This window comes from Pithys albifrons, chromosome 17 (assembly GCF_047495875.1).
Source record: "Pithys albifrons albifrons isolate INPA30051 chromosome 17, PitAlb_v1, whole genome shotgun sequence".
Lineage (NCBI taxonomy): Eukaryota > Metazoa > Chordata > Aves > Passeriformes > Thamnophilidae > Pithys > Pithys albifrons.
In genome coordinates this window covers 12148266-12169722 of record NC_092474.1, presented here as the reverse complement: position 1 = coordinate 12169722, position 21457 = coordinate 12148266, and the positions used below count along the sequence as shown (strand labels likewise).

The window sequence follows — 21457 nt, the reverse complement described above, 5'->3', positions numbered from 1 at the left end:
AGGCAAACTGTATGTATGGCCTGGGTATTTAAAAAAAAACAACCCTTATCCAAATAGTGAACTCTATTTACAATTTCTGCTTGGCCAACGGTGGTGGAAGCAGAAGGACGGGTGGAGAGATGGCGAGGGAGGGAGCAGGGCTTTTCATTTTGTCTCTGCCAGCAACACACTGGTGAGAAGAACAAGACTAGAGGGGTGGAAAGGGCCGCCAGGGCTGTGTGTGCAGTGGGTGTTGGTTTGTGGCAAGGAGAAACTGAACGTTGCAAAAATGGCTCGGAAAAGGTAAAAGGGATGGGAGCTGGGGAGAGAAGAGGTCTGGCCCCAAACTTTGCTTTGCCCTGACATGCTCTGGTCGGTGAGGCCAGGCCTGGCTGGTAGCAGAGGGGAGAGCTCCAGCAGGCAGCTCTGGGTTCTCCTTTATTTTGTTTTCCAGTCAGTGTCAAAGTGGAGACAACTGCAGAGTGTCTGAGTAGCTCAAGACTGGGACAAGGTGAACACAGGTCTTGTGGGGAGGGGAGGACCCGGGACAGGGCTGGCAATCTGAGCACAAGTGACATTAGTCATTGCAATCCCAGAGCCCTGATGGTTGGGCTTCCACCAGAGCCAGCACCTGGCAGGATCTGAGGCCAGGCCGTGGAGTCTCAGAAGGAGTGAGGAGTTGTGGGCTGTTCCCAGCAGAGGCAGACAGAGAAGGGTTGCAAACTGTCAGCATGGTGGTGACCCCACACTAGGGGGACAGCCCTGCCTGACCCCACGGTGGCTCTGTCACAGTCAGTGCTGTACTGCTCCCACCAGGCTGGGCCATGAGCAGCCTTTCACAGAGGATGAAGGGTAGAGGAGGAGAAACCTCTCTAACTGCTGCTTTCCTCTTTTTTTTTTTTTCCCAGTGCTCCAACAAGGCACATGTAACACTGCCTCTGGGCTCCCCCCAGCCCTGCAAAGTCCTGCTGGCTATGTTGGGAAGGGGACCTGATCCCCCTATTACACCCCTCTACTTCTGTTTGGAGACATGGGAACAGCCCCTTTGATTGTGGGGGGAGGCAATGGGGTCAAGTCTGCTCAAAGACAGACATGTTTTTATCTCTTTTTGCTATTTTAATGCCTCACAGTGCTTTTTTGGGCCAGACTTTCCATGAAATGCAACTGGCAATTGGACAAAGGTCTCTGCCAAAGGGATAGGCAAAGAGGTGTAGTGATCTCCCCCTTTCCCCATAGTAGTTTGTATAACACAAGTATATAGACGTGTTCCCTAAGGGACCTCCTTCATCACACTTGTGGCCTGCAGTGCCACTCTGGGATGGAGCTGTGTCAACATGGCCCCCATGTACTGACACCTTTTGCAGGGCTGGGGAAGGGCCTGCACACGGCTGGGAAGAGTTTCCCTTGGAAGAAGCGTGTAATTGCTGCTCACCAGACGCCCCCCGCACTCCAGCCAGTATTTACTGCAAACCTGCCAAAGTAAACCAGCCCGCTGCCTTTTATTTCGGATAAACACAGCGCGGCCACGGTGGGGTGTTGCCTTCCGAAGGGCTGGAGACGGGAGTGGAGGCTGCGTCGCCGGGGGAAAGGGAGGGAGGAGAGCGATGAATCCTGCAGGGTGCAGAGCTGCTGGCAGGCAGGATGGGTCTGGGCCCCTGGGGATGCTCAGAACCGGCAGCGCGATAAGGAAATGCATAGATAGGATGCAAAACCCCACTTATGTTGTGCACGTTGGCCCTGCTCGCCGTGCACCAGGGCTTGTTCTTTCCTGTAGAGCACCCACGAGCACCCAAGCACACGCAGGGGGGTATAAGGGACACCTCGGGGTGTGCTGTGGGAGCAAGGATTTGCGGTGTGCCCCAGGGCACGGATCCCTCCCGGTGGCACACACCCACACAGCATCTCCACGTAGGCACACACACAACCCCTCCACGCACGCACACAAGCCTCGGAGCTGCTCCCGCAGGCCTGGGAGAGGACGTGTGGGCCCGAAAGCTGGGCTGCCTTTCTTTTCCTTTTGCCTCCTTCCTCCAGCTGGCTCTTCAGGCCACCGGGAGAGAGCCAGAGCCTCTCTCCTCCCACACCTCCAACACATACGCGCGGGGCAGGCTCGCTGCAGCCCCGAGCTCTCGTGCAAACTCTAGAAGTTCCTTAGGAGGGTGAAATGCGAGGAAACAGGGCTCTCCCAGCCGCTAAGCCACCAAAGATCCCGTGTCTGGATTGAACCAGGGAAAACCCACCGAGGTGCTGACGACAGCGGAGCGGAGAAGAGCTGGGGAAGGTGGGAGCCGCTCCCCCCGCCCTGGCCTTTAGCTCTTGTGCTCCGAGATTAGAGAGCCCCGGCCTGGCCGCTCTCCGGGGAGACAGCGGAGACCTTTCATTCCTCTTTGAAGAGCCAAGATAGTGTCGGCCTTGGTGCAAGCCCCGGCAGCAGACAGGCCGGGAGGCGCGGGGGCAGTCGGCTATCTCCGCGTGCTATCACCCTGCCTCCCCCCGCCACCAGCCCCATCCCACCTCCACCCCGCTCCCGGCACTTCGTCATCGGCCACCGTGTTCTCTTTTTCTTCTTTTTTCTTTATTTATTATTGGTCCCTTACCCCACATCCACTTCTTCGCTTTGCCATTGATTTCTGAGGGCTTCCTTATTTATTTATTTCTGCACCTCGCTTATTTATTTATTTCTGGCAAAGAGGCGGCTAACAAGTAGCTGGAAGCACTGGCCAATATTTAACTAAGATGGCTGGCCATCAGGTCCCTTTTGTTTGCTTGCAAATTAATCATCCAGCGCACAGTCGGCGCCAGGGTAGATTTATCACACACAGAAGGGGGAATGAGGCGGCCGAAGGGAGACAAAGACTGTTCGCACCTTCCCGCTTTTGATCTTAGATTAGTGCAGCCTCCCTTCATAATATGAGTCTCCGGGGGGCTTCGTCGGGGAGGTCACTCGGAACTGGCGGAAGTTTGCACGCCATTAGGCAGACGCTGGAATTGGAAATCATAAGCGGCAAACATTTTACTTCGCTCCGCGGGTGGGTGCGGTGCGCGGTGCAAGGTGCGGGGCAGGCGCGGAGGGCGGTGGCGACTCCCGGTTTGTGCCGCGGCGCCGAGGGCGCTCTCCGGCGGGGCGGGCGCGGGGGCCGGGGCGCGGTGGGGCCGGGGGCGGCTGCGCTTGTCCCGCGGCACCCCGCGGGCAACCTCCTGGTCCCCGTGAGAAAGCGGCGGACCGGTTGGGGTAAATTACAGCAAACTTCTTCAAGCCGCCGGGCGTTTGTTGTGGGCGCTGTTAAAGTGAAGGCATAAGGGTTTGGGGGTTCCCACCGCGGCAGGAGCCCAAGAACCGGTTCCGAGCAGAGGTTGGAAAGACTCGCTCTGTTCGTCGATAAGCAGCTGCACAGCGCAGCCGAGCGCTGCGCGGGTAGCCAGGCTCCTGGCTCCGTGAAACACATCAGACTGCCCCCCCTCATCCTCTTTGAACGCATTATTCCCGCTTCCTTTCCTCCCTCCTCCTCTTTTCACCCCCACGCCCGACCAAAGGGGAGATATTTTGGTGAATGCAAAGCGATCCTAGACGCTGGTTACTACAGGGACTTCACCAAGCTGGCGCCAAGCGCTCTTAACCATGTGCGTCAAAAATGCAATGTTAGAAGAGCTAATCACTTTAGAGGTTCCGCTCCCATCTGCGCGCAGCCAGCGCCGAGCCCCCGCGCTCCCCCGCTCCGCTCCCGGAGGATTATCCTGCCCTCTTTAAAGCAGGGTGGGGGGCGTCAGGAGATCCCCCCCCACCCCAGGGGAGGGTAATGATTCGGCACCTCCCAGCGGTGGGATATCCCGCCCGACACACGCGTGGACGCTCGGTGCCCTGCATGCCCACGGCTCCCACGACACGCACAGCCGCGAGACCCCTTTCTGCCCTGCACTGTCACCCCCCCCCCCACCATGGAATATGTCTCCCCAGAAACTTCCCAGGAGAATCCTGCCCAGCTCTTCCCTCTCCGTGGGGTCGGATCAGACCCACGCGTGTCGCTTTCCCGGGGGAGGTGGCGGGCTCCACGCGAGCCCGGGCATGGGGGTAACATGGGGCTGGGCCCCCGCCCGCCCGGCGCTGCCCTGGCCCGGGCGCAGGGAAAGCCGCACTTCCCGTCTCCTCCCCGCGCACCTCGTGGAAGAGGAGGGGTGTGGGAGCGTAACCCTCTCGGCGCCAGTGCCAGCCGAGTGGCCTTAATCTTCAGAGCCAAAGAAAAAAGGAATAATAAATAAATAAATGTCCCATTTTCCAGGCGCGCCCCTCTCTCTTCCCTCCCAACACTCGCCGCGATCTGCAGCCTCCGTGTCCGAGGCTGAGCCAGAGGCAGCCGCTGCCCGCCCGCCGCAGCCTCCAGCCGCCCACCACAACAATAATAGCGGCGGCCGCGGCCGCTGGAGCAGACGGAGCCGAGCCCCGAGCCGGGGGGAGACCCGCAAAGCCACCGCCTGGGCCGCCCCTCCAGCTCCCGGGCGTCACCCCCGATTTGCGGGGGGAAGCAAAACGCCCGGCTGCCGGCCTGGAGGTGTCGTTTAAAGAAAGCGACTTTCCCGGTGCGGGTGAAAAACGGAGCGGGGGAGCGGCAGGGAGGGTGACACCAACCCGGCGGCTGCGGGGCTCGCGGCGCGGCGGGGATGGGCGTGCGGAGCTGCGGGGCCCGCGGCCTCCCGAGGTGGGTCCGAGGCGGGGCAGGGGGGGGACACACACACTCGAGATGCCCCCCGTTACGATACCAGCGGCGTTTGGGGAGGGGGGAGCACGCAGATTCGGACCCCAGCACCAAGCGTGGAGCCCCCCCAGCTCCCGGCGCGTTGGAAGTTCCTACGAGGGGAGAGCGGCCGACCAGTGCCCAAGCTGCCGGGCCGGCGGGAGGCCGGGGCTGGGGGGCGAAGCGGCCCCCAGCACCCCCCTAGAGGCGGGCGCTGCCGGCCCGTTCCCTCCTCCCTCCCTGCTCCCTCCCCTCTGATCATGTTGACATATTCACACGGCCCGGAGTACTAGTGATGCTTTGCTGCAGCGTTACAGTTTCCGACACCTTCTTTTTATAACTCGGCGCTGTCCCCCTCCACCCAAGCTGTCAGAACCCCGCCTATGGAGCCTCACAATTGGTCCGAAAGCGTCAAAGAGCCAATCAAGGCGGCTCCAGCTCCCCTGTAACCCACAACACATCCCTACGATCGGGTGCACGCAGAGCACAGACTCACAGGGAATTCTCAGAGCCGAGAGGCTCCTTCTCTCTCTCTCTCTCTCTTTCTCTTTTTCTCTCTTTCTCCCTCCCCCCTTTTTCTCTTCCTTTCTCTTTCCCTCTCTCTTTCTCCCTCTCTCTATTGCGGAGACAATAATATATTTCTGCCAGATTTTTTTCAAGGCAGAGCTAAAGAGAGGGGGGGCAAATTTAAAAAAAAAAGAAAAAGGAGGAGAGTGAAAGAAAGAAGAGATCCTGATGGGAATCAGGGCACCCTGACCAGCTCCTGCTTGGAGAGGGGGAAAGGCGAGGCGGAAACGAGATTTCCCTACAAGTTTTTGCTGCTGAAGGTTGCTCAGGAGCCTTCCTCGGCCGGCGGGGGGGGTGGGTTTGTTTGCTTCTTTCTGCTTTCCCTCCTTTCCCAGCTTCTGCTCTGCAGCCTGACTGTACGGAGGAAAGGTGGAGGGGTGGGGGGGAGGGGGGGCAGAGCCAGCCACCCAAAAAGAAAACCCAGCTTCGAGCCGTCACCCTCCGCCACGAAAGGAGAGAAGGGAGATTGGGACTAAAAGAAAAAAAGAAGAAAAAAAAAGGATCTCGGCTTGTCCAGCCCTTCTGCGGCCAACAGGAGCAGACAGCGAACCCGGTGGATTTTTTTTTCCCTTCTTCGGCGTTTCTTTTCCAGCGCAAGGACTTCCACTCAGGAAAAAAACCCCAATCAACTAAAAAGCAAAACAAAACCTCAGAGACCGATCACGAAAAAAAGCAAGACTAATAATGAACAATCCTGTTAATCCGCTGTCCCGAGGGCTGGGGATGTGCCCCGGCTCGGGAAGTTATAGGCTGTAGAAGTTCTGCCTCTTCCCAACGTACTGTGCTGTCTAGAGCTTCTTTACCCCCACCCTATTTTTTTTGGTGCTTTATTGCTGTTATTGTTATTATCTTAATTTTTCTTCTTCATGATGTGCTGTTAGAAACCACTCCGGGACTACTCCAGCAGTAGGAAGACCGAGGGGTGGAGTGGATGAATTTACCGATGAGAGATCCAGTAATTCCTGGGACAAACATGGCTTATCATCCTTTTTTACCGCATCGGGCACCGGACTTTGCCATGAGCGCTGTGTTGGGACATCAGCCTCCCTTCTTCCCGGCTCTGGCTTTGCCTCCCAATGGGGCAGCCGCCCTTTCCCTTCCCGGGGCTCTGGCTAAACCCATCATGGATCAGTTAGTGGGGGCTGCAGAGACTGGTATTCCCTTTTCTTCCCTGGGTCACCAGGCAGCAGCCCATCTGAGGCCTTTAAAAACTCTGGAGCCAGAAGAAGAGGTGGAAGATGATCCGAAAGTGCATCTGGAAGCTAAAGAGCTTTGGGAGCAGTTCCATAAAAGAGGCACGGAGATGGTGATTACCAAATCGGGAAGGTAGGTCTGGGTCGGGGGTTCGTGCCTTTTTTCCTCCCCCTCTCCCCCACCCCTCAGTTTCTACACCCCACCAGGCTGCTCCAGAGCAAGGCGCTCTCTCCAGCGGCTTTCTCCGTAAATCTCCTTTCACCTGGAATTATGGAAAGTTTTAGGCAGCTGAAGATCGAGCCCTTCTGGGGCACCACGCTGCAGGGAAAAGCCCAGGCACGAACCGGCCCTGCTCAGCGTGTGCTTGTGCAGGGGGCGAGCGGGTCCCTTCATGGTTCAGTAGCTTAATACTTTCTGGAGAAGACTGAGAGCAGGAAGAAAATAATTTGGGGTTGGAAAAGGAGCTGGCCTGCTTTCAGCCTTGTTACACGCAGTTTTTCTTCCGTAAGAAAGAGAAAGAGGAATAAAGGAAAAAGGCTCTGGAGTGGCGTATGGTCGCTGGTGGGGCAGGAGCTGCAGGAGGGCAGATAGGCTCGGTATGTCAGCTTGTGTCTCTCTCTCTGCTGGGATCTAGGCTGCGTTTGTGCTGACTAATTATATCTGGAAATTCACAAAAAGCTGACAAAACTCCCCAGCGGTCCTGCAGCAGCTGCTGGAGTGGCAGGGAAGGGTTTGCAGCTCTGTGCTGCCTGTCCCTGTATTTATATAACCTTCACGTGGGAATGAATGAATACACACGGCGCGTCCACGCTCGGCATTTCTGCTTTTTATAGGTTTACCCGTCTGAAATCCCTCTCTATATTCGCTACTCATTGACATCTGGGCTCTTTTACAACTCTACCTATTACTGTGATGACATGTAGGGTGCAAACCCCCTTCGCGCCCGGGTGTTTTTCTAAGGGCCATTCTCAGAAACCTCCCAAACTCTCCGCGTGTGATTTGCCAGGAGAATTACTCAAGGAAGCCACTCCTGAAAAGTCTTCTTAGATGGCCTTCAGCTGCCTTGCAGCAGCTTCACCTAACTTGCAAAGCACCAGTTGCGGGCTACAGGCTCAGGAAAAAAAATAAATACAAGCCCTAAAAGGAGAAAGGAGGGGAAAAAAATCCCCTCGCCCATTTTACTGCTTTCCCGAAGTTTTCTCTGCTAATTGTGGTCAAAAGTTTTTGCGTGAAAGCCTCGGCCAGTATTAAAGGCTCTTAGATGTTGCAAAGTCATGTGTTTCCTTTTAAGTTGAGATTTGCTGAATGCCAACCGCTCGATATAATAAACAGCAAATTTGTGGTATCCTGTTGCAGTTTGAAGCCGGACTTGGGAATGGAGAGGAGCGGGGTTTGCAGGGAACCCTCGGCACACGGGGGGATCTTGGGGAGGCTGGAGCATGGGGAGAGCCCCGGCAGCCACCCTGCCCTCACTGGGGTTGTTTTTCTCCTCTGCAAAATGAAAACCTCTCCTCTCTACTCTTAATTGCGTGACTCGGTTATAATGCAGAATATTTCTTTTATCGGGGTGCAATCGGTTCCCATTTCTTTGTTTAGCAGGCGAAAAGGAAACTAATGAGAGATCAGAGAGCCCCAAATGGGCCTTTGCTGTTTAGGAATGGCAGAGGTAGGCGCCCGCTGATTTCTAGGGAACTCGTTCCTCTCCCATACAGGGACCATTTTCTCCTGAAACTTTTAAGCGTTTGAGAAACATTTTTGCTGAGGGCGGGAGGGGTTTTTGCTGGACACACACTTACTTTTCTGCTTTTGAGAGCTAAAGCAGTTGCTTGGTAGACTCACTATTGAAATTCAGAAGCTTATTTAAACACTGTAATTAATTTTATTTTCATCATGTCTTTTCTTTCTCCCACCCCCCACTCTCTCTGCCCATAGGAGAATGTTTCCTCCATTTAAAGTGAGATGCACTGGACTGGATAAAAAGGCCAAGTACATTTTATTGATGGATATTGTGGCGGCTGATGATTGTAGGTACAAATTCCATAATTCCCGGTGGATGGTAGCCGGCAAAGCTGACCCTGAAATGCCAAAGAGAATGTACATCCACCCGGACAGCCCGGCCACCGGCGAACAATGGATGTCCAAAGTCGTCACCTTTCACAAGCTGAAGCTCACTAACAACATCTCTGACAAGCACGGATTTGTAAGTGCCTTTTACACCTTCCTTTGCCCCCCCCCCTTCCCCTCCCTCGCCACCCGGCCGGAGCAGGGGGTCCCGGCGGGGGGGTCCACCCGGAGCACGGCGACTGCTCAGCTGGGCCGTACCCGCAGCCCCACTGGCAACTCCGGCAGGCTCCCGAAATGCAAGGAAAACGGGGAATAAATACCCCTCCATGCACACTGGGACGTGCATTTGTCCGGTTTATAACAGTCCTTGATTTTTCCCCCTGCCGGGGTCAGGATTAAACACTGGAGTTTACTTTGTAACCTCTCCGTGCCATTCAGTGTTAACTTTAGAGATATATTTCCAGCGTAGTGCAACTCGATATTTCTCGGGCTGCGGTGACTTTATATATCTATATATATTTTTAATAAAGTCGATCACACTTTTTAAGCGCAGGAAAATGATATGCATATGTGTATAAAGGGCTTAAAGGCCTAAGTACGCAAACGTTTAAATCTATATTAATCTGGATAATGTAAAGCAAGCCGGAGTGAAAATAAACAGCCACCAAAAGCAGAGGTCAAGTTGCCCATTCATGTCTATCCACTCCTTTACATTTACCGGGTGTGCAGAGATAAAAACTTACCCTAAGAGTGAAATCAAACAAACCTGCTGATAAGTGCTCTGACAATCCTTGCCATTTCTTTCTATTCCTGGGAAAGCCTCCACCTCGGAGCCGGGGCTTGCTGGTGGTGGCCGCGGCCGAGGGATCTCTAATGTGCCGAAGATTGCATTTGCTCCCTGTGATTTGATTAGACGATACATTTTTGCCTTTCACAGAAGGCCTTAAGTGAATTGGGGCACGCAATTAGACCGAGCCGAGGTTCTCGCGGTGGTGTTGCTATTGTAGCTGCTGCTGCTTTATTTTTTTTATACACTTCGAAATCAAAAGACATTGAGGCCGGAGCCCAAACAGCTTTTCCCCCTTTCCTAGCGGAGCTCTGATAGGATTCCCCCCGCTCCTTCCCTCCGAGAGATCCAGCCAGAGCCTAATTCCGGCGAGCTGGAGCTGTCAGTACTTTTAGTTGGATGCTACAAGGCGTGTGCGTGTGTTTGGAGTGTGCTCGGCGGGGAGGAGGAGTGAGAGGAGGAAGGAGAGGGAAGGCAAATTAGGAGGAGAAAGTGCCGATGGCTGGGGGAAGTGCGAGGCGGGGGTGCTGCTCCTGCTGACCGATTTCTTTCCCCCCCTCTGCCCTCTCTGCTGCCGGCCGCTGCCCCCCTCCCCAGACCATTTTAAACTCCATGCACAAGTACCAGCCCCGGTTCCACATCGTCCGAGCCAACGATATCCTCAAGCTTCCCTACAGCACGTTCAGGACCTACGTTTTCCCGGAGACTGAATTCATCGCAGTGACCGCATACCAGAATGATAAGGTAAGGAGATTAAGAGAGGATTTGTTTTACGTGTTTTGGCTTTTAAGAGAACTTTTACTCCGCATTGTTCCCTTAAAAATCACGAAGCCCATCCCGTTCTCTCTCTCCCCTCCTCATCTTTCCCCCCAAAACCTCCTTGATCCAACTTGGGGAAGGCGCCGGGGGAGGGGGTCGGGCACTCTCCTAATACCGACCTCGGGGAAGGCAATTAAAAGCGAGGACTGGGGGTGGGGTGGCGGGGGGGAGAATGCTTAGGGATTTTTTTATCATTTTCTTTTCCCAGTATTGCTCCCCAGTATGGGGAAAGGCATGGGGTGGGGATCTCTGCTCTCAGTGTGGATTTAATCTAAGACGCATCAGGAAAAAAAATAATAAAGACTCGGCTCCGTGTGTCGAAAGACAGAGGGGGGAGAGCAGCAGGGCTGAGATTTTGTAATTCTTCCTGGCCGTTGTGCTGTTTTAGCTCCTTTAACAGCAATTGGCAATAAGGCTGGAGCACACGTCTGGTTCCTATTATTATTATATTATGATTTTTTTTGCATCCTGCAGTGTTTTATTATTTTTTGTGGTGCAGAAATATACTCTGATCAGAGAGGGGTATCTCGCTTGAATTTCGCTGGAAGGTCTGAAAGAGCCGGTGTGAGAAAGTTTTGCAGCGCTGCAGACGCTGCCTTTCCATTTCTGCCGGTTTATTGTTGGTTGCGATGAAGGTGGTATATTTGGGAGAGTGGCAAATGGCGAATTTACGATAATTAAGTCAAGTGGAGGGAAGCGAAGGAGCCAAAAAAAGGGCTTTGATTTTTTTTCCTTTTGTCTATAAATTATAACTTCGGGTTTGCGTGCGTTAAGTGTAGAAGGTCTGGATGCGCAGCTCCCGCTCGCTGCAGCTTCCTTGTGTCCCTCTTTCTGCCCCTCACGTCCATCACCATTAAAAATTAAGGCGTGAAGAGGGGGGTCTGCATCCTTCTGCCCTCGGTTTCCAAAAAGCCAGTACCCCCTCGGGGCTCGGGCTATTTTCCTCTCTTTCTGTGGCCGGGCGCTTGCAAGGAAACCGAAAGAAAATGAGTGTACAGAGAGTTAGACTTTGCTTTGGGACTTATCAGCAGGGCTGGTCGCCCCGGTCTATCAGCTGGGGCTGGCTTGGTTGAAGGACAGAAATGAGCATATTTGTCTGATTGCCATGAAATCGGCTGGGAAGAGGCGTGCGGGAGCGGCGGGGAGCCCTCGGCTCGGCGCGGGGGGAGCAGAAGGCACGGCCGGGAGCACCTGGATTAAAAGTCCCGCTGGTTTTTAGCAGTGGGTTTTCCTGCTCTCTCCTGATCCCTTGTGTGAGGCGCGGGGGCGAGTCGGGAGCCAGGACTGGTCCTGCCCGCACTCGGACGCAGGCGGGGTTTCCTTTTCGGAGTCTTCCTCTGCTCCTAAACTGGGGGTTGCTGCGCTTCCAGTCCGGTCCAAGGCCGGGAATGGAGCGTCGAGGAGGCGGCATCCCCGTTCCCATCTCCCGCATCCCGTTACAGCGAGGGGAGCCCCCGACCAGGCTTTGAATCCGCCTCTGCGCATCGTCCGCGCAGGCACAGGGACTTGCGGGATGCCCCGCACTCGGCATCGCTCCGAGCAGCCGTTCCCTGCGATAACTGAATCCCGAGGAAACTCAAACCAAAAAACTTTCACCCACCTCCACTTCCCCGAAAAATATGAACTGGGTCCTGGCACCCCCGGCGCCCCAACACACGCACACACAGAGCATAATGCGATTATATAAAGTATTTTATTATAGCGAGGGGGTGGGTATGATTCCTTTGCGGTTTAATTATGGCATTTAAAGAGTTTTAAGCACAGGCATAACTTGCATGGATCGCATTGCACAGCTCAATTAATTCCGATGTGGTGGCAGCAACACGGGGCTCTTTCATTGCCACCACAGCTCGGGTCACTGGCCAGCCCGGCGGGGGATTGGGGATGAGCTGACTCCAAACTCGGGAAAACACGGAGATTCACCCAAAAATATGGGGACCTTTGCCCCCTGCCCTGTCCTACTCCTGCCGGGATCTTGCCAGCGCTGGAGGAACTGGAAAGAGGGAGTTTTGCTGTTGTTTTTTAATGTAAAAATCACCTTATTCTGCCCCAACCTCCTACCTCTTTTTCTCTCCATCCTATAGATCACTCAATTAAAAATTGACAACAATCCCTTTGCCAAAGGTTTTCGGGACACCGGGAATGGAAGGAGGGAAAAAAGGTGAGTCTGGCTAGATTAGGTACAGGCGCTTTTCATGTGTAAAGCTCAGAACATGAGCAGAGGTCAAAATCACCTCGACTTGCCTCCAAACCACACTTCCCCCCGCCAAAATCCATAAGGATCTTGGCGTTAATAACCCCAAACGGATTGCATGGGAATTCTTTCCTGCTTTCCACATTCATTTTTCACATTGCAGGGGATGACTGGCCAAAGGGAATGCAGTACATTAAGCAAATCACGCTGGAGAAAGAAGTTTCCCTTAAAAATTTGAGAGGGGAATATTATAGTGTAGTTTGGATCTGGGACTGGAGAGGAGGGAGAAGTGAGGGCTGAGCGTTGGTTAAATCTCCCCTGGCATTTTTCTGGGGACTGTATCAAAAAGACTAAATAATGGAGGAAAAACATGTAAAGAAACTGTTTTGACAGGGGTATCTCATGAATATGAAAGTAATAAAGATAGAAGATTCTTTATTTTTTCCAAAAGCAGAAGGACACAGTTTGTGCCCCAGGTAGACGGCTAGAACTCGTTATAATGGCACTCAAGATTTTTATTTTTAATGTAAGAAGAAAATACAAGGAGAAAATAGAGAAAGGATCATTTTCCCCCCCTTTGATGGGGAATATGTCTGTTTTGTTTTGTTACAGCAGACAGGGTATTTTAGCCATTTGCAGGGGGGTTTAGATTATGAATAAATCTGTCTGTTTCTCTTTTTTAAACAAAAAAAAAGAGGGGGGGGAGGAGGATGTCATGTAAAACAAGAGGCCTTTCTCCCTGCCCAGCACTGAGCCTAGCACACACACACACACAAACATGCACACGCCAGCTCCTCTTGTCCGTCAGTGTGAAAATAAAGCCAAGGCTGGAGCCACAGGACGGAAATGATTTCTAATTTCTTTCTAAATATAAATAGATTTTTACTCCGGGTTAATTGTTGGTGAAAAGATTACATAAAGTGCCTAACAAAATAACCACTTCCTAGCAATCTTAGCAACCATTAAGATGGCTCATATCTCTGGAACATCCTCGCCTTTTAAAAGCTAATCTCCAGGGAATGCTTCCCTCTCCCCTCCGCCCCTTGTCTTTAATATCTGCCCTTGCTGAGGAGCTGCTCACCGCTTCCAAGAAATCTCCTCTCATTAGCAGCCAAGCCCTGCCTGCCAGAAACGAGCTCTCCTCCTCGAGGAGACCATGGCCCTTAATCCCCCCGTCCCACTCATACTCAAATAGGACCTCAAGAAGGGGCTGGGGAAGGTGGGGGGGATCCGGGGGGTGCTGGGGGACCTTGCCCAGCGGTTTGTGTGCCCGCAGGAAGCAGCTGACCCTGCAGTCCATGCGGGTATATGATGAGAGGCAGAAGAAGGAGAATCCCACCTCGGATGAGTCATCCAATGAGCAGACAGCCTTCAAGTGCTTTGCCCAGTCCTCCTGTCCTGCCGTGCCCGCAGTTGGCACCTCCAGCCTCAAAGGTGAGAGCTGTGGATCCCCAAACAGGAGAGGTTGTGTGCCTGCTCCATGGGGTGGCAGATCCCAGCTTCTACCACTGCCCTCTGGCATTGGCCTGTCTTCCTTCCTTTCCTCTCCTTTTGCCTTCCCTCCTCTTGTTTTCTCACCTGTTTTCTCTCTTTGCTGTCTTCTCTCTTCCTTTGTACTTCTTTCTTTTCATCTTTAGGATTTTCCTTCCTGTCTTTCCTTCTTTCTTTCCTTCTTTCCCTCACTCTCCTTCTTGCTTTCATTCTTTTTCTCTTTCTCCCTCCCTCTTCTTCTTCCCTCGTTCTCTCTCTGTCTTCCTCATTGTTCCTCTCCTTCTCCCTCTGCCCCCAGCCTCCCTCTCCCCTTGCTGCACATTCATCCCTCCCCTCCTTGGTTCAGAAAGGAGCCAGCTCCGAGTCAAGGGAGCAAAGACAGACCACGGGGCAAAAGTTCAAAACTGGAGTCACTCCATTAATATTCGTCTCTGAATCTGTTATTAGAGGAAGGATCTTTCCCCTGGATACAGTCCCGAACTTTGTTATAGAAAAGTCACCCTGGGTTTCTCTCTGTGCAGAGCTGGGAACTGTCTGCAGCTCTCTCATATGTATTAATCCGTCCAGGGGTGGGGGGTGCAGGGGGAGGAGGAAACAACCTCTTTTTTGTAGTTGCTTTACTCGGTTTTTTAAAGGGCTGACGAGCTGAGGGGAGGGGAGCTGGGAGGGGACCCAAAAAGCAAACCAGAGCTTCGCACCTGGGGCGCTGAAATTAGGAGATGAAGTGCAGAGGAATCCAGTGGAGCCGTGTATGCATTTGGGGAGGAGGAGAGGGGGGATCCAAGGGGTGATGAAGGCCAGAGTGGGGGTCCCTCTCTGTTTACAAAGTTTGCCCATTGAAAGAAATGAAAACTTCTGGAAAACTTTGTAGGAGGCACATCCCCGAGGCCCTTCAGCCCAGCCGCCACTGTCCGGCCGCTCCGCTGCCTTCGCTGCAGCCGGTGAGGAGTCCCTGGGGGCTCCCACCGCCCCGGGGAGAGGAGCCGCTGGCCCCGAGCCCACCCGACTGCAGGGTCGCTCCTCTGGGCCGCCGCTTTGTTTCGCAGGCAATTTTGCTGCGTTGCGTAAAACTCAGGCTGGCTTGTTCGGGGCGGGCGGTGGAAGCCAGGGGCTGTATTTATTTATATTATAATAAAGAAAAAAAGAAAGTATTTCCATACAAATCTCTGGCCGGTCAGGAAGCGTTTCTGCCCCCTCTCGCAGCCCGCTGGGGATTTCGGGATGTGCAGTGCCGGATCCCAGCCCCGGGCCCCCTTTGTCTTGCAGATCTCTGCCCCAGCGAGGGAGACAGCGATGCAGACAGCAAAGACGATCCCTTGCTAGAAGGCAACGAGTCGGGCAAAATCAGCACGACCACCGCCACCACCCCAGCGCCGGCCAGCTCCGCTGCCACTGCAGGGGACGACCTTCGAGAGAAGGGGGGCAGCCCCTCCAAAAGCCACTTCTTTCCCGGGGACTCGGTGGGGAGTCGGAGCCGAGAGAGGACTGAGAAAGCCCCTCCGGACTCCAGGCACAGCCCAGCTGCTATCTCTTCCAGCACCCGGGGGGGAAGCCTGAGCGGCGAGGAACTGAAAAGCCCCCTCAGGGATGGCCCCAAAGTAGACGAGAACCGGCTGCTGGGGAAAGAGCCCTTCGCCCCCCTGACAGTCCAGACCGACAGCACGGCCCACCTGAGCCAGGGACACTTGCAGAACCTCGGCTTCCCCCCTGCCCTGGCCGGCCAGCAGTTTTTCAACCCGCTGGGGAACGGGCACCCACTGCTGCTGCACCCCGGGCAGTTCGCCATGGGGGGAGCTTTCTCCGGCATGGCCGCGGGGATGGGGCCCCTCCTCGCCACCGTCTCCGGGGCATCCGCCGGGGTCTCGGGACTGGACAACACGGTCATGGCCACGGCGGCGGCCCAGGGACTTTCGGGAGCATCGGCGGCTGCTTTGCCTTTCCATCTGCAGCAGCACGTCCTGGCCTCACAGGTACTGCACCCTCCCCGCGCCGCCCGGCCGGAGCAGGAGGGTTTCAGCCCGGGAGAATGGGAGGACAGTGGGCACCTCCTTCTCCGCTTTGGTGTTTCCCCCACTGCCCCTCTCTGCAGACGCAGTCACAGGGTTGGAGGGAAAGTCCGAGGAGGGAAAGTCCGGGAGGGAGTGGGGGTGGTCCAGGCGGATCTCCCGGTGCTCTCCCACCCTCCCCGCTGTTGCCCAGCTCCTGTGCTCCCTGCGAGCCCGTGCCGGAGCCAGGCTTCTGCACCCCCTGCTCCCGCCTGGACAGGACCAGGGCGCAGCTCAGCGGTGTGGGGCACGTGGCAGCCTGCGGAGCGGAGCCGCCGTCGGGGACGATGAGCCTTGGGTTGCCCTGCGGAGTTGGGGGGCTATACCTGCGGGTACAGGGCGCTTTTCCCAGAGAAAAGGAATCTCCCAGGGAGGAGAGTAGGAGAAAGATGCCATGGCTATTTTGGCCTCTTTGGACCACGACCCCCCGCAGCGGGAGGGGCGGGGGCGGGGTGGGCGCCGTGCAGGGCAGATCATGGGCAGGGTCTGTCCCGTTGGGTCCGCGTGTTTTTGGCCTTGGCAGTGGGAGGACGGGTCTCCATCCCCTCCCGTGGGCAGCAGCAGCAGCTTGTCCGCTGTCAGCTCTCCACTGGAGTGCGCGTGGGAGGGTGAAACACCTGCGGGGGTGGGTGTGCAGGCCGGTAACCCCTTCCTTTCTCTCTCCTCCCCTCCCGCAGGGCCTGGCCATGTCTCCTTTCGGAAGCCTCTTCCCCTACCCCTACACCTACATGGCGGCGGCGGCCGCCGCCTCCAGCGCCGCCTCCAGCTCAGTGCACCGGCACCCCTTCCTCAGCGCCGTGCGGCCGCGGCTCCGCTACAGCCCCTACCCACTGCCCGTGCCCCTCTCCGACGGCAGCAGCCTCCTCACCACCGCTCTGCCCGGCCTGGCCGCCGGCTCCGGCGAGGGCAAGGCTGGGGGGCTGAGCTCCAGCCCCGGCTCCGTGCCCCTGGACTCCGCCTCGGACCTCACCAGCCGCTCCTCCACCCTTTCCTCCGGCTCCGTGTCCCTCTCCCCCAAGCTGGGCGCAGACAAGGAGGCGGCCACCAGCGAACTGCAAAACATCCAGCGCCTCGTCAGTGGGCTCGAACCCAAGCAGGACAGATCCCGCAGCGGCTCCCCGTAACCTCCCGGCCTCCGGGAGCTCATTTCAAATCAGTCTCGCAGTGCACTTTGTTTGAAAGAAACCACATCCTCCACCCCGCGAGTGTTTTATCCCCTCCTTATTTTGTGGGGTTCCCTCCCCCCCTCCCCCTTCCTGTTCGTTTTTTTTTAATATAAAATCCCGCGGTTTATCAACAAAAAGGTATCTGGTGGAGCAGGGGGGAGAGGTCGGGAGTGGGGGAGCAGAGTCGAGATAGGTGTGCTGGGTCGAAGGCTGCTCACAGAGAGCAGCTTGGCCGGGCCGGGGCACCGGTGGGATTCGTAGCATCCTCCTTTCTTCTTTTGTTTTTTTTTTTTTTTTTAACCATGTAAAAAGAAAAACCAAAACACCCAGGAAAAAAAGAAAGGAAAAAAAAAAGGAAAAAAAACCTAAAAGGAAAAATAAAACAAAAAAATCAAACAGACTTATAAATAAAAATTAAGTAAGAGAAGTGATTTTTTTTTCTTTCCAAAAGAAAAGTGTGTAAGTAACTCGCGTATTGGTTCTTCAACAGTTGTTTTTTGGGCGGGTTGTTAACGACAACCCCTTAGTCGATATTAAGGGAAGCTGTGTGTTTAAAATATTATTGTGATGTCTGAGAGCCAGTCGGTGGCTTTTTTTTTGCATGTTCCATAGTAGTTTGCTTTTGTTGGGTGGGATGGGGGAAGTATTTTTTTATTTCGGTGGGGTTTTGTTGTTTATTTTTAATGCTCGTTTCAAATCCCAGGGAAAAATATTATCAATAATAATAAAAATAAGACCTTCGTCTCTCTACCTTAAACATTCTCCCTGTAGCAACAAAAATAAGAAGTGTAGTTGGAAAGAAAAAAAAAAAGTGAATTTATTTTATCTAAAAACCTCTGTAGCTTGACTGTAGGTTTATCACAGCTTTTCCTCTTTAATTGTATATGCAATAACAAGGTTTAAACATACTGAGAAGAAGAAAAGAGCGGACACTATTATTAAAACAAAGTATTTATGTAATTATTTGATAACTCCTGTAAATACGTGGAATATGAATACTCGAAATTAAACTTTTAATTTATTGACATTGTACATATCTCTGTAAATATGACTACAGCTGTCTTCTTTTTTTTCCTTCTGTTTTCATTTTTAGTCGTTCTCATTTCAAGTTTGTAATTCCTTTAAACACATACCCCGACCCAGAGGAGAAATTCCCTCATTTCTGAGGGTTTACTTTTTAAATCGGAGCTCAGCCCACAAAAACCTGACCTCGTCCTTTTGTAAAGGAGCTGAATGCAAAAAGCAAGGTAGAAAGAAACCAAATATTTTAAAGACCTTAAAAAAATTAAGAGAGAAAAAGGAAAGGCAAAGTGCCATGGTAGCTTTTAATCCTCGATCTCTTCAGTGTTCAAAGCACTAGTTGCCTTATAAAATGTCAGCAACAAAAAAATAACATACATTAATACATGACAACAGGCTTCTCCAGTGGCTTGAGAGAAAAAAAGGTGAAGATTCTACAATTTTCTTTACTTTGTATTATTTTTCCCCTGTTTCCTCGGTATGTCAGAAAACAACCCCGCGATGGAGTTTTACTACTGTGCTTATTGTTGTCTTTGTTTGAGTGAGTGCATATTTTCTTGGGTTGAAAGTCAGGTGCTCAGAGCTGGTTCAAAGAAAAAAAAAATGAAGGTATATTTTGTGTTATATAAATGTTGAGAAGTTCTTGCTATTTTTTTTTTCTGTAATTTTTCTTTTCCCTTTTAAAAGTCACTGAAGTTTCAATAAATTTTTATTGAAATGTCTTGGGCGTACTGTGAAATGCCTTCACCCCAACCCTCCCCAAAGTGCCCGGGAGGATGGAGGGGTTGAAAGATATATATCCCTCTTCTGCCTTTCTCCTCCACCCCCCTTCCCCTTCCCAATATTAAGATATTTCTCCTGGAAGGAGCTAGTACGAACCAGTCGGGATGGTGTCGTTTGAATTGTTGTGGGGGGAAGGACGAGTTTTAAGCAAGCTGCTTAATGTACCTTTTCCGTCTTTATCCCTCTCGCTTTTAAAGTCGATCCAGAGGCTACTAAAGTCACCTCTTTTAATGGAACAATATTAAGTGGCGTTTGAAAAGTTAATGAGAAAGGCTCAGCTATGCTTTTATCTGTCATAAATTAATAACGCAAAAGTGAAGAATTAGAGAATAGATCAGTTAAATTTTAATGCAGAGCCCTCCTCCAAAGTTTCCAGGTAAAGTGCTCAGGAATTGATGGTGTTGCTGGGCTCGTTTTCACTCCTGTCCGGGCAGAGGATTTGGCTTTTCCATTAGTTATCACCTGGAAGTACATTATTTGTTTTATTTATTCTCGCCCTTCCCCCCCCATTTTAATTGCCCCTTCTCGTCCTTAGGCTCATAATATATGGAGATTAAGCTAGAAAATGGCTGAAACAAGGACAGACATCCAGGCTACAGGCTGGACCAGTGGCCTGGGAGGTCACTGAGAGGAGAACTAAGGAGAACTGGCAGCCTCTGCCTGTACCTTTGCCAGTCCATGAGCACATCATTTAGCAGAACATATATATTTCTTGTTAATGAGATTTTTTCCCCCCCATCCCTTCAACAGTTAGTGGCCCGTATATTGAAAAGTGATTCATCCTCCGCCAGCCATAAATATTATAAGGATGTACTTCCAGCCTGTATCCTGTTTTATGCCCTGCCTGCTCCTCGGCCCGCGGCCCCCACTCCTGCGCCGGTGAGATAAAGGGAAGTCCAGTGGGTGAAAGTGGCGAGAAAACCTTTTTCCCCCCCGATTTTTTAATTAAAAAAAAATCATCCCACTACCATCACACTATTCAGGTCCCCTTTCATGAGGGAATGGGATCCTTCCCATTTGAACTTGGGGGTCGGGATGTGTTTTACATCCATGGTGCTTGCAGAGGGGGAAAGGTCTGGGCTGAGCAGGAATTTTTCTCTCCCTCTTCCCTCACCCTCGGATGGCCCAAAGTGATGGCTGCTAGAAATGTCACTTGAGTTGATGTTCCCCTGAGCTGGCCCGGGCCAGGGGGTGCTTTTAGGGATAGAGGTGGTGTCGGGTCTGGCAAAAGAAATGAAAAAAAAAACCACCCGAAGAAAGAGGTAGAGGCTGCAGCAGCAAGCCCGAGGGCTGCAGCCCCACAAGCCGGTTTCCACACACGGATCCTCTGCGCGGGTGGGAGCCGGAGCCGCTCCGGGAGTGGGGTTCGGGCCCCGGGGGGAGCAGGGCGGTGGGGCAGAGCGCTGCCAGCCCCTCCGGGCGGTACGACCATCCCTGCTGCGGCGCTCAACTTTCTCCTCTGCTCTGAGCTCCGGCCTTAGCGGCAGCGCGGAGACAGCTTTCCATGACAGACCCCCGCAGCCTCTCCGCTCCCATCTATTTGGCGTCAGGAATGATGAGGGGGAACCTTTATTTTTTCCCTTGCCACGGCTGCTGGTCCCCCAAATCGTTCTTAGAGCGGGAGAGCTGTTATGGTCTGTGTGCAGGGGGAGTATTTCCTAGTTGGAGAGAAAACTCACTGTTGATATTCAAAGGAAAGCAACACACACATACACACCCCCTGCCTCCCCGTCTCGCTTTCCTGCTTGCCCCGGAGCCCGGTAGCCGCTCTACAGGCCAGGCGGGCACCCGTAGCCCTGGGGTGCCGCAAAACCCGAGCTCACGATTTATTCTTTTTAAGGCTGAGGGTGCAGCCTGATTGATTTAAACCCCTCTTTCCACGGGCCTAACGCTGACCTCCCCCTCCCCATGCCCTTGCGAGAAATCCGTGTACCGCAGGTGTAACTCTGACTTGCAAATGGCTTTATCTCTTGTGTATCTTATTTGTATATAGTAACGTTAATGAGTAACTCTTGTGGCGCTTGTGGATGGAGGTAAACAGCGAGCAATCTCTCTGGATTATCCTGTCTATTACTCACCTGGCGCCTGTCTTGATATCCTCAATGGTTTTATGGCTGATGCAGGCGACCCGGCGCTGGGTGGGGGGTGGCCGGCGGCGGGGGGGGCTCCGGCGGGGCTCCGGCGCCATCTCTCGGGCAGCCTGAGCAGCGCCCAGAGACCCCCGGACGGACCCACGGCTCGTGGGAAGGGGGCACAGCACCCACCAGGTGGGGAGGTGAGGTCCGACAGCATCCCGTCTCCCCCTCCAACCTCGACCCCCGGCCGCGCAGCGCGGCGGAGCTCGCCGCAGGCTTTTCTTGGAGCTCAGATAGGTTTTACCCACGGGAGTTTTAGCCCCGAGTCCAAAGTCTCTGGGAAAGCGGGGCTGGGGCCGCACCGTCGGGTTGCGGGGGGGAAGGACGACACACAATTCGGAGCCGCAGCGACCCGGGAGGGGTACAGCGACACCGACACCCAGTCAGGGCGGGCACCCGCCGTTACCGGCGTGCTCGGCCCACGCTCCGCTATTAGTTAATTATTGATTGATTACAAGTGAAAATTTATGACCCTCTTCCTCC

The 21457-nt window shown here is 53.6% G+C and overlaps 1 protein-coding gene across 1 annotated transcript; it reads left to right on the top strand.

Annotated features, from left to right (window-relative positions):
* The first annotated feature begins 5042 nt into the window (after window positions 1-5042).
* Window positions 5043-18778, top strand: TBX3 (T-box transcription factor 3). Its single transcript, XM_071571937.1, has 7 exons — window positions 5043-6602; window positions 8403-8670; window positions 9919-10065; window positions 12225-12301; window positions 13611-13768; window positions 15092-15795; window positions 16548-18778. Exons 1-7 carry the CDS (start codon window positions 6208-6210, stop codon window positions 16992-16994), a joined length of 2196 nt encoding a protein of 731 aa, XP_071428038.1. The 5' UTR covers window positions 5043-6207; the 3' UTR covers window positions 16995-18778.
* Window positions 18779-21457: the final 2679 nt, after the last annotated feature.

What these genes read in the sequence shown, in the direction of transcription:
- TBX3 (XM_071571937.1), top strand. Translation starts at nt 6,208, where the DNA reads ATGAATTTACCGATGAGAGATCCAGTAATTCCTGGGACAAACATGGCT. An exon ending in GTGATTACCAAATCGGGAAG is followed by an intron (nt 6,603 to 8,402) that starts GTAGGTCTGGGT and finishes CTCTGCCCATAG; the next exon opens with GAGAATGTTTCCTCCATTTA. An exon ending in AGCACGTCCTGGCCTCACAG is followed by an intron (nt 15,796 to 16,547) that starts GTACTGCACCCT and finishes CCCCTCCCGCAG; the next exon opens with GGCCTGGCCATGTCTCCTTT.